General features: G+C 51.0%; 1 protein-coding gene across 1 annotated transcript in view; it reads right to left on the bottom strand.

Moving 5' to 3' along the window:
* ATP11A (ATPase phospholipid transporting 11A) overlaps positions 1–12,880 on the bottom strand; it is a 116,183-nt gene that overhangs the window by 45,978 nt on the left and 57,325 nt on the right. The window contains exons 2-5 of the mRNA XM_082859231.1: positions 12,060–12,182; positions 6,905–6,994; positions 6,046–6,126; positions 2,518–2,625 (exon numbers count right to left, since the gene is read on the bottom strand). Coding sequence (XP_082715357.1) covers positions 2,518–2,625; positions 6,046–6,126; positions 6,905–6,994; positions 12,060–12,182 — 402 coding nt within the window. The remainder of the gene's footprint in view (positions 1–2,517; positions 2,626–6,045; positions 6,127–6,904; positions 6,995–12,059; positions 12,183–12,880) is intronic.

Genomic DNA, 12,880 nt, shown 5'->3' with positions numbered 1-12,880 from the left:
CAACGGTACGAAAGCCACTCGATGGAGGGGGGACAGCCTTTCCAACAGATGAGCACTTGGTCAGTCCTGGGCAAAAAAAGGGACTTTCACCTAAACCTCACACCTGACGTAAAAAGTAACACAAAATCGATCAGGAAGTTAAATCTGAAACATAAAACTACAAAACTTTCAGGAAAAAAAAAACAGGAGACAACCTTTGGGCTCCAGGGCTTGGCAAAGAGTTCTTGACCTTGACACGAAACGCAGCAGCCATAAAAGGAAAGATCAGTAAATGGGACTCCATCAAAATGAACAACTTCTGCTTTGCGGAATACCCCACGAAGGTACTTCTGACAGAGGACCAGGTTCGAGAATAGAGGAACTCCCAACGCTCAACAGTAAAAGCCTCAATAATCCAAGTAGGAAATGGGTAAGGGCCATGAACACGTTTCACGAAGAGGATGCCCTGATGGCAAATAAGCACACGGTAAGATGCTCACCGGCCTCTAGGGAAGCACACACTTAAACCGCACCGACAATCAGAATGACCGAGAGAAGAAACAGCGAGACACCCAACGCCGCCAGGGATGCCGAGAAACGGGCCCCTCAGACGTTGCTGGTACAACAGTGCAGACGCTCTGGGAATGGTTTGGCCGTTCCTTTTACCGTAATTTCATGACAACCCAGCAACTGAACTCTTTGAGTTTTTATGCCAGAGAAACGGAAACTATACTCATACAAAAACCTGTACACAAAAGTTCACAAGAGCTTTATTTGAACGGCCCCAAACTGGAGAAACATCAACATCCTTCACCTGGGCCACCCCCCCCCCCCAGACTCTGCAACGAAAGGAAGGCGTCCAGATGCCCAACCTGGGTGAGTCCCAAGGGAATTCAGCTGCATGAAAGTTACAGACTGTGTGACACCATCCACGCGAGGACAAATCCTGGAGGTGGACAAATTGAAGGTTCCTTTTCTACTCGCCACAAGCAGCCTTTGCTTCCCTCCTTGTCTCACAGACTCCATTAAAATCCTCTCGGGTAAAACAGGCTGGATACAGGGCAGACATTCCCCATAGGAGATCGATACATTAAAAATTCAATTTTCTGCTGACATGTACTGTTTCGGTCTGTTTTTGAAGAGATGTTTATTAAAAGTATAGAAGACTTTGCAAAGGAAATGTAGTTGTTAAAGGAAACGGTATTTGGAGCCTAGGGTCCGAAAGAGCCTGTTAATATATACATGGGGGTTCCCACTGCTGTTCCCATACTGAGAGGCTGTCCTCCCAGCTCCCCACCTCCTGACTCCTTGACCCCTAGGAAAATGTCGCCAACCTAGGCTAACGGAGGGGAATTACTGAAACACCTGGACGGTGAAATTTATAAAACAAAGAAAATGTGGTTTAGAAACTTAAAAATACCTCCAATATAGAACACATATAATAACTATTATGAGGTTAACAAAGATGGACCACGTGCAGATGACACCTGAAACAGGAGTGTCCCGGCATCCCGAACCCCGTCCTCCGCCCGAGATACCCACTGACCCCCAGGCTGACCCGCTGCCCCTCCCAGGGCTTGGGGATGTGCCTGGAAGCAGAGGCTCGGGTTCAAAGACGCAGAGGCCCACCTTTCTGTCCCTGTGCACGAGCGCTGGCGACTCTCTCCCACAGCAGCTTCCCGATGGCCCTGCCAGGACTTCTGGCCAGGAAAGCAGCCCCGGGGCGGACAGAGGGATGGTGGGGCTGCAGGGGAGGGGAGGGAGGCGGCGACTAGGGGGAGGACAAGCCCAAGGAGGATCCGGGGGAGGGTGGCCAGGCTCCACCCCCAGGTTCACAGCGAGACATGACTCGGGGACAAACCGTAAAAATCATACTTATCACCTGCACACGTGTAAGCGCTTCTAAACGGCTAGCACAGGCCTGAAAATAATCCACTTAAATAATTTAAATTTGAATTTAAACATAATGATGCATTATTACACCAATAATATATTGAAAAAGAAGAAATTAACATGCAGCTTTCAGGGAGGTTTCTGTCCCCATTTTCATAAATTTCCAACTAGTAGACCTGATCATACTAATATGATTTTGCCTTACTGTAAAATAACTTCTCTACAGGTGTTTAGAGCTCTCCCTGTCTGGACTGGTTACTATCGCGTCATACGCTTCAGACAACAGGCCTGGGGGGAGCCTGACAGCCGAGAGGCTGTGCATGGGGGACCGGGCGCGGGGGAGACACGGGGAGGCTTTGGACCTTCCACTCAATTTGCTGTGACCCTAAACCTGCTCTAAAAATAAAGTCGATTAAAGCTTTAAAAATAAATACATAGAAGTAGAAGTTAAAGAAAGATAGTGGTAGGAGCTTGCCCGAAGTGAGCAGTACTTGGGGAAGAGGGTAGGCCTGCATCCAATAAATGAAACAATTTCAGACGGAGGTTTGGCCAAAGAAAACAGCCCCGTGGCGCTGTTTCCTCATCGTAACAGGTCTGCGGCCGTCTGGGGGCCGTCTGGGGTTGGCGGGGGCGGGGAGGACTCACCCTGAGCTTCCGGCTCTGCTTCCGCACCAGCCGGCCGTGCTGGACGAAGTGCACGGGGCACTGGTTCACGGCGCTGTCGGCTTTGTGGCGCAGCCAGTCCTCGTAGCCCTGCGGTGGGGGAGAGACGCCGTGAGCCCCTCCTGGACTTGGCGGGCGCGGCCGTGGCCACGGTCAAGGGCGTGTGGACACGAGCGGGGGGAGCCGCGTCCCTGGGCTCCCGCCACCGCCGTGCACGAAGCCACGTCACGTTTTGTGCTCCCTTCCCTCGCACCCAGCCCCGACCCGGGCAACTCCTGGCGCGTCCTGCACAGGGACACGCGTCCTGAACCGACCCCTTCCTGCTCGCGTCCCGGCTGCCCCGTGCCGCAGCCTCCGGCCCGCAAGGACAGGACCAGCCCGACTCCGCCCCACCCGACACAGCTCCAAAGGCTCCCCGCCGGGACCCGCGCAGGCGGATGGCCGCCCTCGGGTCAGCTGGGCTGTGCCTGGGGTCCCTGGGGGGCCGAGGGCCGCTCGAGCCCCCTGGGTCTCAGGAGCGCCGAGGAAGGGGTGAGGGCCGCGGGCAGGGGGGCAGGGGAGCGGGCGGCACCCAGGGGCTGCGCCCACCCGGGTGAGCGCTGCAGGGCTCACGCAGAGGCGCCCGATGTCGGCTGCTCAGCACCCAGAGGAGGACGGGAGCTCGGGCGCTGGCCAGGCGGTGGGCTCCGTGGGAGGGGCTTTGCGTGCAGAGGGAGGAGGGGGCTGAGGAGGAAGCGGGGGGCTGGCAGAGCTGGAGGTCAGCTTGCGGACGGGTGGCCCTGGAAGGTCACAGCTCTGACAAGGGACCTCCTTCGTCCTCTCCTCAGGCCCTTTGGGTCTGCTGGCCTATGTCTGAGGGTCGAGCCAGGATGGACCCGGGCTGCGCAGGGCACCGTGTCCCGGCCAAGGTGGCAGGCAGGCGCTTTCTGTGCCCATGGGCGGGTCTCACCCACCAGGAGCTGCTACCACCGCCCTCACTCCGTAGCCACAGGGCGGGGAGTTCGAGGGCACACACTTAGGGACAGGGACACTTGCTGTATCCAGAGGCCCCTCGCTGTGGTCAGGATGCTCTTGGGGCTGGCTCGGGGCTCTTTCGGCTCTGCCTGCATCACTGTCTCAGGGCAGAACCCTCTAAGATCAGGCCTGGGGTCGCCAGCCCCCTGGGGACTGGTCTGTTCTAAGAGGCTCACACAGTATGTGCTAAGTACATAGACCAGGGTCCACCTGTGGGTCCCTGTATCACATCCTCAGCTTTGCCAGATATTCCAAACTGTTCCCCAGGACGGTCCCGACACGCTCCCATCAGTGTGTGTGGATGCCTGTCTGACGTCTTAATCCCATCTGCTCGTCAGACTTTTACGTTTAAAAGCCAATTTAATGGATATAAAGTAAAATCATATCATTGTTCAACCTGTATTTCCAGATGACTGGTGAGTGGAAAATAAAACCCAAGTTATCACAAAGGAATCCGTAGATGCTTCTCACGGTTCTGTATTAAACACAGACCAGCCCAGACGTTCACACTGAAGACTGGCTGGGAGAGATACAGGCACCGCCCTTACACTCACAAAGGTCACCTCGAGACTCCGTTCTTCATGTTTTCTCGGCCTGGAGTCAATCACTCCGCCATGCGTCACCTCATTCCCACTGTCACCCACTGTCACTTGAACCATGTCTCATGTGACATGTGTGTTCAGTTTCTTAATTTTTTATTTAGAAACTAACACAGAAAGCACGGCTTTGTCAGCAACAATGTGACCATCAAGAATTTAACTAGATGCTACCTTTCTGTAAATTATTTCAAATGCAAATGTCATCCTGTTCAAAAGTTTGCAGCAGGGACTTACTTCCCTGGTGGTCCAGTGGGCAAGACTCTGCGCTCCCAATGCAGGGGGCTAGGGTTCCATCCCTAGTCGGGGAACTAGATCCCGCATGCATGCCGCAACTAAGAGTTTGCATGCCGCAACTAAAAGATCCCGCATGCCGCAACTAAGACCCGGCGCAGCCAAAACAAATGAATAAGTAAATAAATAAATCACTAAAAAAAAAAGTCTGCAGCAGATAAGGGACTTGTATCTACAAAATATAAAGAATTTTCACGACTCATGGAGAAAAAGACAACGCAGTTTAAAAACAGGCCAATGACCTGAAGCTATTTCTCTAAAGAAGATTTACAAAAGGTCAATCAGCTCATGCAAAGATGCTCAGCATCATTAGTTACCAAGGAAACGTAAAATCAAAGCCACAGTGGGATACCACCCCACACCCGCTGGGGTAAGTGTAATAAAAAGGATGGACAACAAGCCTTAGCAGGAATGTGGGAAACTGAAACCTCACGCACGGCTGGTTGGAGCGTAAAATGGGGCAGTCACTTTGGAAAATACTTTGGCAGTTCTTTACAACATTAGCGCAACTCGATTCCTTTGTATGTACCCAGGAGAAATGAAAACCTATGTCCACACAAAGCTTACACGTGAATGTTCATAACGGTGTTCTGCATAACAGACAAAAAGTAGAAGCATCCCGGGAATGCCCTGGCGATCCAGTGGTTAGGACTCTGTGCTTTCTCTGGGTTCGACCCCCGGTCGGGGAACTAAGATTCCACAAGCCACGCCATGTGGCAAGAAGTAAGCAAATAAATAAATAAAGCCACATTAAAAAAAAAAAAAGTAGAAGCACCCCAAATGTCCATCCGTGGATGACGGATAAACAAAGTGTGGTCTGTCTGTCCACATGATGGAATATTATTCATCTGTGGATGAAGCGCTGACACAGGCTACAACGTGGATAAACCCTGAAAACACGCTCGGTGAAATAAGCCAGACACAAAAGATCACTCCTGTATGGTTCTGTTAATGGGAAATGTCCCCAATAGGCAACTTATAGCAACAGGAAGTAGGCTGGTGGCTGCCAGGAGCTGCGGAGGGGGGTGGCGAGTGACGCTCACGGGTACGGGGGATTCTTTCAAGATGTCGGGAATTTTCTGGAACTAAGCAGAGGTGATGGTTGAGCATTAAATCTGGCTGAGTGGATGGTGGGACTAACAGACGACCTGTCCTTCCTGTTAGTCACCGGCTTTATCTATCAGGGTTGCAAAGAACAGCGCAATCCACATGGAGCGAGTCAGGGGTCGCCGGGCTGTTCTACTCATGGAGCCGCACCCCAGACCCTCTGCACGAGCAGGTCCTCGGGGTTCGGGCAGCCGGGGACACGGCGGGCGAGGCAACTCAGGTGCTGTCTCCGGGTGATTCCACGTGAGAACAACCGTGTCCTCTTCAAACTCTCGGGGCGACAAACTAGCACTAAATTACACAATCTCTCTTCTTTTAACTCAAGCATCTCTTGACTCAAGACTCTATCTAAACCAGTCACAAAAGTGAATTTCTAGAAGTCAGCTAAGTTTCCTACGAACCAGCTGAAACAAGGCGGGGAACTCTGCTTTGGATGAAAGGCGATGTCCTATAGCAGAGATTCTGTAGGACCTTCGTCCTTTCTGCCTGGAAGGCTCACCTGCTTGATAGCTGTGACAGTGATGACGAAGAACAGCGGCAGGCCGCTCGTCACTGGACTCGTGGGCGTATCAATAATCAGCTGCAGTGAGAAGAGAGCCGCTGAGTCATTTTCAGAAACACTTCTTAGGGGCTTTGCACGGACTGGCTGGCCCTGCAACACCTGCCGACGTCTGCTTTGACTCGTTTTAACTCGCTTTACTATTACCCCACTTCATCCCGCCCCTGGAGATAAATTAGATACGAATTTTTACTATAAAACTGAGGGCAGTTCTCCTTGATTACGGGCTGTGCTTAGGAAGCCACGTCAGCAGTGGCAAAGACACCAGCTGACTCCAGTGCACGTTTTATTTCAATTCACCCCTCTGCTTCTGGTGCCACACTTTAATTACATTAGTTGCATAAATTACTGTCGGGGAAATTTTAAAAGTCCTTCAACGGTATTTTGTATGATTGAGACACGTTAGCTTGCTGTTCTTAAAGCACATCTGACCTGTTCCCTAATCCATACCTCACTGTGGCTTTCACTCTCTTTTTTTTAACTCTCTTTCTCTTAATGTTTTTTTTTTTTAGGAGAATCCCCCCTAAAGATTAGGAAGATCCTGCTCTCCCGTCAGTACTGGGGAACGAGGATGGAAAGTGGCCAGGACCAGTTCACAGGCACAGCGCTCACGCCTATGTTTTAGTGAACAGGTCTCTCTGACCCAACATGCTAGTCCTTGAAGAAAACAAGTGAAGTAGCTGCAGATAAAGGGGCATTGAGTGCTTCCTCCTTCTGAGGAGCAAACCAGTCACCTGAGAATAAATGCCACTTACTTATATTTACACTTGAGGTGACAGAAAAAGATGACCAGACTTACCTGCACCAGAAATATGATAAGAAAATAAAAGTTGGCTATTCTTCTGAATTGTTCAAATAAGTTCTTGGGTATGAAGTTCCAGAACGTGTACTGTGTAAAAGAAAAACAGAAAGGAGTCATTTTGATCCCATTTTACGTTGTGTGGTATTACTCTACCACGTGATAAGCTGTCCTGAATTTCAAAGTACAAAATGTCTAGCTTTAGATACAAAACTGAGAGTGTTTGTAGACATGTTATCAACTTGTTGACTGTAAAAACAACCGCTAACACAGAACATGTGCTCCAAGAGGAGCATATGTCAACTACCTAATTCCAACAATTCAAGGTAAGGCAAAGTAGCTTAAGAATAGTTTTACTATTAAAATGTCTCTGGTAAAATGTAAACCTCTGATTGTTAACTCAAAACACACATGGTTAGCATTCTCCTTTGATTGTAATTTTTGGTAAGCTCTCTGTTTTGTTACAGCGTGGCTATGAGGGGACAGAACGTGAAACAAGTCACCATTTTCAGGTGGTCTTAACCCAGCTTGGCTACGGTTCCTGCACTGAGGAGGTGTCCTGGGCCAGCCCCTCCCCCTTACCTAGGGGGCTGGAGAGGCACACAGGGAGGGTAGTCAGGCCACTTACTCGCCAAATGTCTCGTTTTTGCCCCAGAAGGAGACCTTCCCTAACCTTTGTGTTGAAAACAACAATGTCCCGTATGTCATTAACCTACAGTAAACACTTGGACACTGTTTTTAAAATTCCATTTGACAGTTTTGCCTTTTAACGAAGAACGCCCCCTGAAGGGGGAGAGCCTGCTCTGCAAGCCATCTCTCTCATCTGGACCGGTAAGCACCTTGGTTATCTCTCCGCATCTAGACCCACAGGCACCTTTAAAGCCACTTAATTTAAAGCCACTTAAATGATGACTTTATTCCTATCAGGTGCAGGAGGCCCATGCTGCAGCTCAGACATTATGTTTTGTGATCTCCATATTTTACAGAATAAATGACTGTCATAAGTTATTACTGCTGATTATTAGTAATATGGTCAAAATCCCTGATGATGTATGGTAAGAAGAGTGAAAACCCAATGAGACAGTTGAAACATTCATGACTGCACTGATACATCAGTACTGTATGGATAAAACGAGCATTTTATTACACATGTAAGGGTTGGCAATTGGATAATGGTGTGCCAATTGTACATTTATAAAATATTCCATTACCACATTTTTAAAAATATTTATTTATTTGCTTATTTATGTGGTTGCACCAGGTCTTAGTTGTGGCAAGCGGGCTCCTTACTTGCGGCTTGCCTGGCTCCTTAGTTGTGGCGTGCGAATCTTTAGTTGTGGCGTGCGAATCTTTAGTTGCGACATGCGTGTGGGATCTAGTTCCCTGACTAGGGATCGAACCCAGGCCCCTGCATTGGGAGCATGGAGTCTTATCCACTGTGCCACCAGGGAAGTCCTCCAATTGCACATTTTTGATCTCTGCTAAATTCTAAAGATCTAAATATTTGCTTAGACACTTGGGCCACAATATAATGTAACACTTTGTATCACAATGTACAATGCAACACTCTGACCTACATCTGTCAAGTCCCAGGATCAGCAGAGTAGAACTTAATACTGGAATCCTTGATATTGAGCCACAAGCATGGAACAAAGGGGTTTTTTTGGCCATGAGGGAGCTAAGGAGTCTGAGGTCGGCGGAGCATCTCTTTCCCACCAGACAACTTGAGGAGCATTGAATCCACGGGACAATTACTAGCCTTGTGTTTCTTTCACGCCATGAAAGACTTCATACCCAAAGTGTGCATCTGCCCTGGGGGTCGTGTGTCGTCAGCGCTGAGCTGGATTTGGCCACTCTCTTCCTTCCGTGAGAGTCACCGGTGTCCTGTACTCACTGGGAGGGCGGCTCAGACGCAGAGAAGCCGTCCCGCCTGGTCGACCTTTAGTCACATGGAGACGGGGAGACAAGGACAGCCTGGCGCCACCCTGCTTCGCCAGCCCCGGAGAGTGAAACCAGAGTACCTGGAAACCGCTGAGGCTGCGGCTACTGTGTGCCTGGAGGGGGAATCCCGCACAGGTGCGCACGCGGCGCCCTAAAAACGCACCGGGCACGGTCACTGATCTCCAGGGAAGGCGACCCGGAAGGTCACAAGTAGTTCAGCTTTCTGTACAGGGTGGAGGGACAGCACAGCCTGAGCTGAACATTTAATTCCATAGCATGCTGAGGGCAGAGATGGGAGCCACACGCGTCTTGTGCCCAAAGGTACAATTTTGTAACTTGATGAAGCCCCACTGTCCCTGAGTCCAGGATCTGGTGCTAGAGCAGGCCTTGGGTTGGGGGCTCGGCGTGAGGTCAGAAGCCAAGGGGTTGTGCTGGGGTCATTTCTACCAGGCTCCGCCCCAAAAGGAAACAGAACTCACTGATCACCAATAACAGCACTTCTTCAGATCAGGCCAGATGAGCATTTTCACCCCTCGTGTAACTTTTCACATGCTAAGTGCTTTCATGACCTTGGATTTAATAAAATCAAACTTACGACTTTACTGCTGGTCGTAGTATTACTGCTCCTTAAGTAATAAGTCATAAAACTTATTACTAAAGTGCGTCTGCGCACTTACGAAATCTTTGTTGACCATCTTTTCTTTTAAGGTAGAAACGAATGTTCTCTTCCCAAGAAAACATATATACATCACCAGAAACATATTCTCTGAACCTGCCTGTAAACTTACACTTTACAAATTAAGTTGTATTTTCCACATCCTGAGCTGTTTTTAAATGAAAATGATCCTGTGTCCAGATGTCCACGTCATCTGGTCTAAGTCCACAGCCTGTCCACCCTGCTCCTGACTTGGATTCTAGGTCCTCGTCTGAGGGTCTCCTCTGTACTGAGATCAATTAGCAACCGAGGTTACGTTGTAATTGTTCTTGAAATGACACACCATCATCTACCCGGAACTGACTTTAAGCCACTAATACTGCGAGGGCCCTCTCTCCTCAGAGCTGAGACGTGTTGCCTTTTCACCAAAACCCACGCCTCCTGTGTGACAGCCTGATCTGGCTCCGGGGGCAGATGCTGACTTCATTCTGTCAGGGCGTGGGGTGAAGGAACTTTCCCGAAAAGAAACAGTTTTGAAAAGGCGCCCAGGACCTGCACGTGTATGGAAACCCATCCTCACAGCGCCCTCGCCCCGGAGGTGGGTTCCTCTGTTAGAACCCAAGGAGCCTCGGGGCACATAGGAAGAAGCCACCCCAGGCAAGGCAGCGTCTCTTGCAGACCCCGGGAGGTGACACGGGGCCCCTCAACGTCTTGCTGGCCACCGGCTGCGGGAATATTAGAAGGGAAAACCTGAAAACGATAAATTGGCTCGAAACTTGAATCATAGCAAGGGGTCCTAAGTGGGATTTAGGAATCACTGCTCTCGATTATCTCCCCCAGAGCGTGGACGGGGCTTCATAACAAACGCAGTGCCCCGCAGCCCCGGGCTCTAGTCCACCGGATGCGTCAAGAAGGGCTTTGCTGCTCCGATCCCTGAGTTTCTGAAGTTTCCTTTGAGCGGCTGCACAGAACCTTCCAGGTCCCTGGGAGGAAGCGGGGCTGGGACAGCAGGGCCCAAGCTTCGTCCCTGGGGGAGAAGCCAGCTGTGCGGGATGTGACTCAGCAGTCGAGGTGGCTTTGTCAAACGTCCTGCCCAGACTAGACGCGGGGCAGCGTGGGGACTCGAGGCCTAGTCGAGTGGGGACTCGAAGTCGTCCCTGCAAGTTCACACGTGCACAGTATCTGAGTGTCTTCAGTGCACTTCCCCATCCCTCGATGCGCCTGCACTGCACACGAGCAGATTTCTAAGAAATACGTCTGAGATTTTGTTCCTTTGGGGGCACTAGTGGTTGACAGAGTGCATCTTCAGTGAGCTCTCTTCGAGACTGTCTAACTTATAAATGTCACTACTGGAAAGACCTATTTCTGGGTATGAGGTCCTCCTGTTTATTTCTCCTTTCATTGACCAATGAAAGGTTGTCTGGGCAACCACGAACTACATTGTTTGGCTGTGATTTTGTTTATGAGCAACTGACTTACCCATGCCGTATTTCTGGAGATTAAAGTTATTATTTTACATTGCAGTTTTAAAATAAAATAATTCCATTAAGAAAACTGCCTTACACAAATGAACCTATCTATGAAACAGAAACAGATTCACAGACACAGAGAACAGACTTGTGGTTGCCAAGGGGAAGGGGGATGGGGGAGGGATGGAGTGGGAGTTTGGGGTTAGCGGATGCAAACTCTTACATATAGAATGGATGAACAACAAGGTCCTAGTGTAGAGCACAGGGAACTCTATTCAATACCCCGGGATAAACCATAATGGAAAAGAATGTATATATATGTGTAACTGAGCCACTTTGCTGTACAGCAGAAATTAACACAACATTGCAAATCAACTGTACTTCTACTAAAAAAAAATTAAAAAAAAAACTGCTTTAGAAAACCTCAGTTGTCAAGTATTTGTAACAAGCACGGGACACTCTTGATAACTCATGACAGAATTAAGCGGGTCCACCGCAGGTATCTGGACACGCAGCACACTGATGTGTGAATTACGTAGGTCTGTGACATGGGTCTGGGTGTCCAGGACACCCAGGCGTGTGGAAAGTTCTCCGCAGCCTGCAAAGCCACCGTTTGCTGTTTTCCAGAGTCAGCGACCCCATCCTCAAGACCCAGCTACCGGTTAATCTGAGGTGTGAAGACGGTCCTGCAACCCCACCTCCAGGCCAAGAGACGGTCAAAGCCCCCGTAAACGGTGACACGCGCGTCCTCCTCTTTGCGTCACCGCTCCTAACTGATGGCCTCTGACACGCGTCCAGCGTGCACGCTCGCAAGCTGGTGGCACCGGGGCACCTGCGTCGTCTCTGTTTTGCAGGAGACCCTGGCCTGGGGCGGCTCGATGGTGGCACGCGGCCAGACCGCTAATACGTGGTGCCGGCAGGACCTGAACGTCCTAGACTTCAAATCTGATCCTTAAACGTGACACAGGTAAGAGGGACGTGAAGACAATGTGCTGTGACGTCAAGTCTTAACAGTGTTCGGGGGGCAACCGGAGGGGTGCTGAGCCCACGCGCCGAGGGCCGTGCGGCGAGCTCGCGGGCTGATGCTTACCTTGGAGGAGACGATTCTGTTGTCCGGGCACCTGTGCGGGATGTAGGCCTCAGCTCCCGGTGGGGGCTCGCGGTGGCCCACGTACACGGTCCGGCTGTCCACACAGTCTTCCTCCCCAGCACACTGCGGGGGGAAGAGCGGTCAGAGCGGGCCTTGGGGCGGGCTTGGATGCAGGTCTGTGCTGGGCCCTGGGGAGGGCTGGGCGCCCCTGCAAGGCCGGGCCCCCCACTCCTGCCCACCCGCTGGGCCCTCACGGGGTAAGTGCTCAAACCCCCGCCCAGCTCTTCAGGGGAGCGGTCTGAGCGGCCACCGGCACCCCCAGCAAGAGTCGAGGGGGGCTTCAAAGCTGGTGGGCGGTGGAAAGGCCACAGCGCGGGTCCATTCAAAACCAGAAAGTGACAGCAAAACCCTAAGCCTTCAGAAAAAAAGACGACAATCCCAGAACTTTTGGGAAAGGTCTTTAACGAAAGAAGAAAGTAAAGCTATGAGTTCGGAGCAGAAGGACGGTTCACACACTGCAGCAGCTCACCCATAAGCCTCCCTGGAAACCAAGAAGACCTGGGTCTGACTCATCTTTGCATTATTCACAGTGCTGTGCACCGGACGTTAAGGAAACACTTCCGACCCGAAGAACCTTCTAGTGACGCTCAACCAACTGTACGCGGTCAGCACTGCAGTGCCTGAGACATGATAGCTACTGACGAGAGACTAAGATGAAGCCTCGCATAGCGGCCCCGGCACGGGGCCCTGGACCTCCCCACAGACGGGCGGCCCCGGCACGGGGCCCTGGACCTCCCCCCACAGACGGGCGGCCCCGGCAC

The sequence above is a fragment of the Leucopleurus acutus genome, assembly GCF_964270905.1.
Source record: "Leucopleurus acutus genome assembly, chromosome: 18".
NCBI lineage: Eukaryota > Metazoa > Chordata > Mammalia > Artiodactyla > Delphinidae > Leucopleurus > Leucopleurus acutus.
The sequence above is the reverse complement of the archived record's forward strand: the minus strand, read 5'-3'. Positions and strand labels throughout refer to the sequence as shown.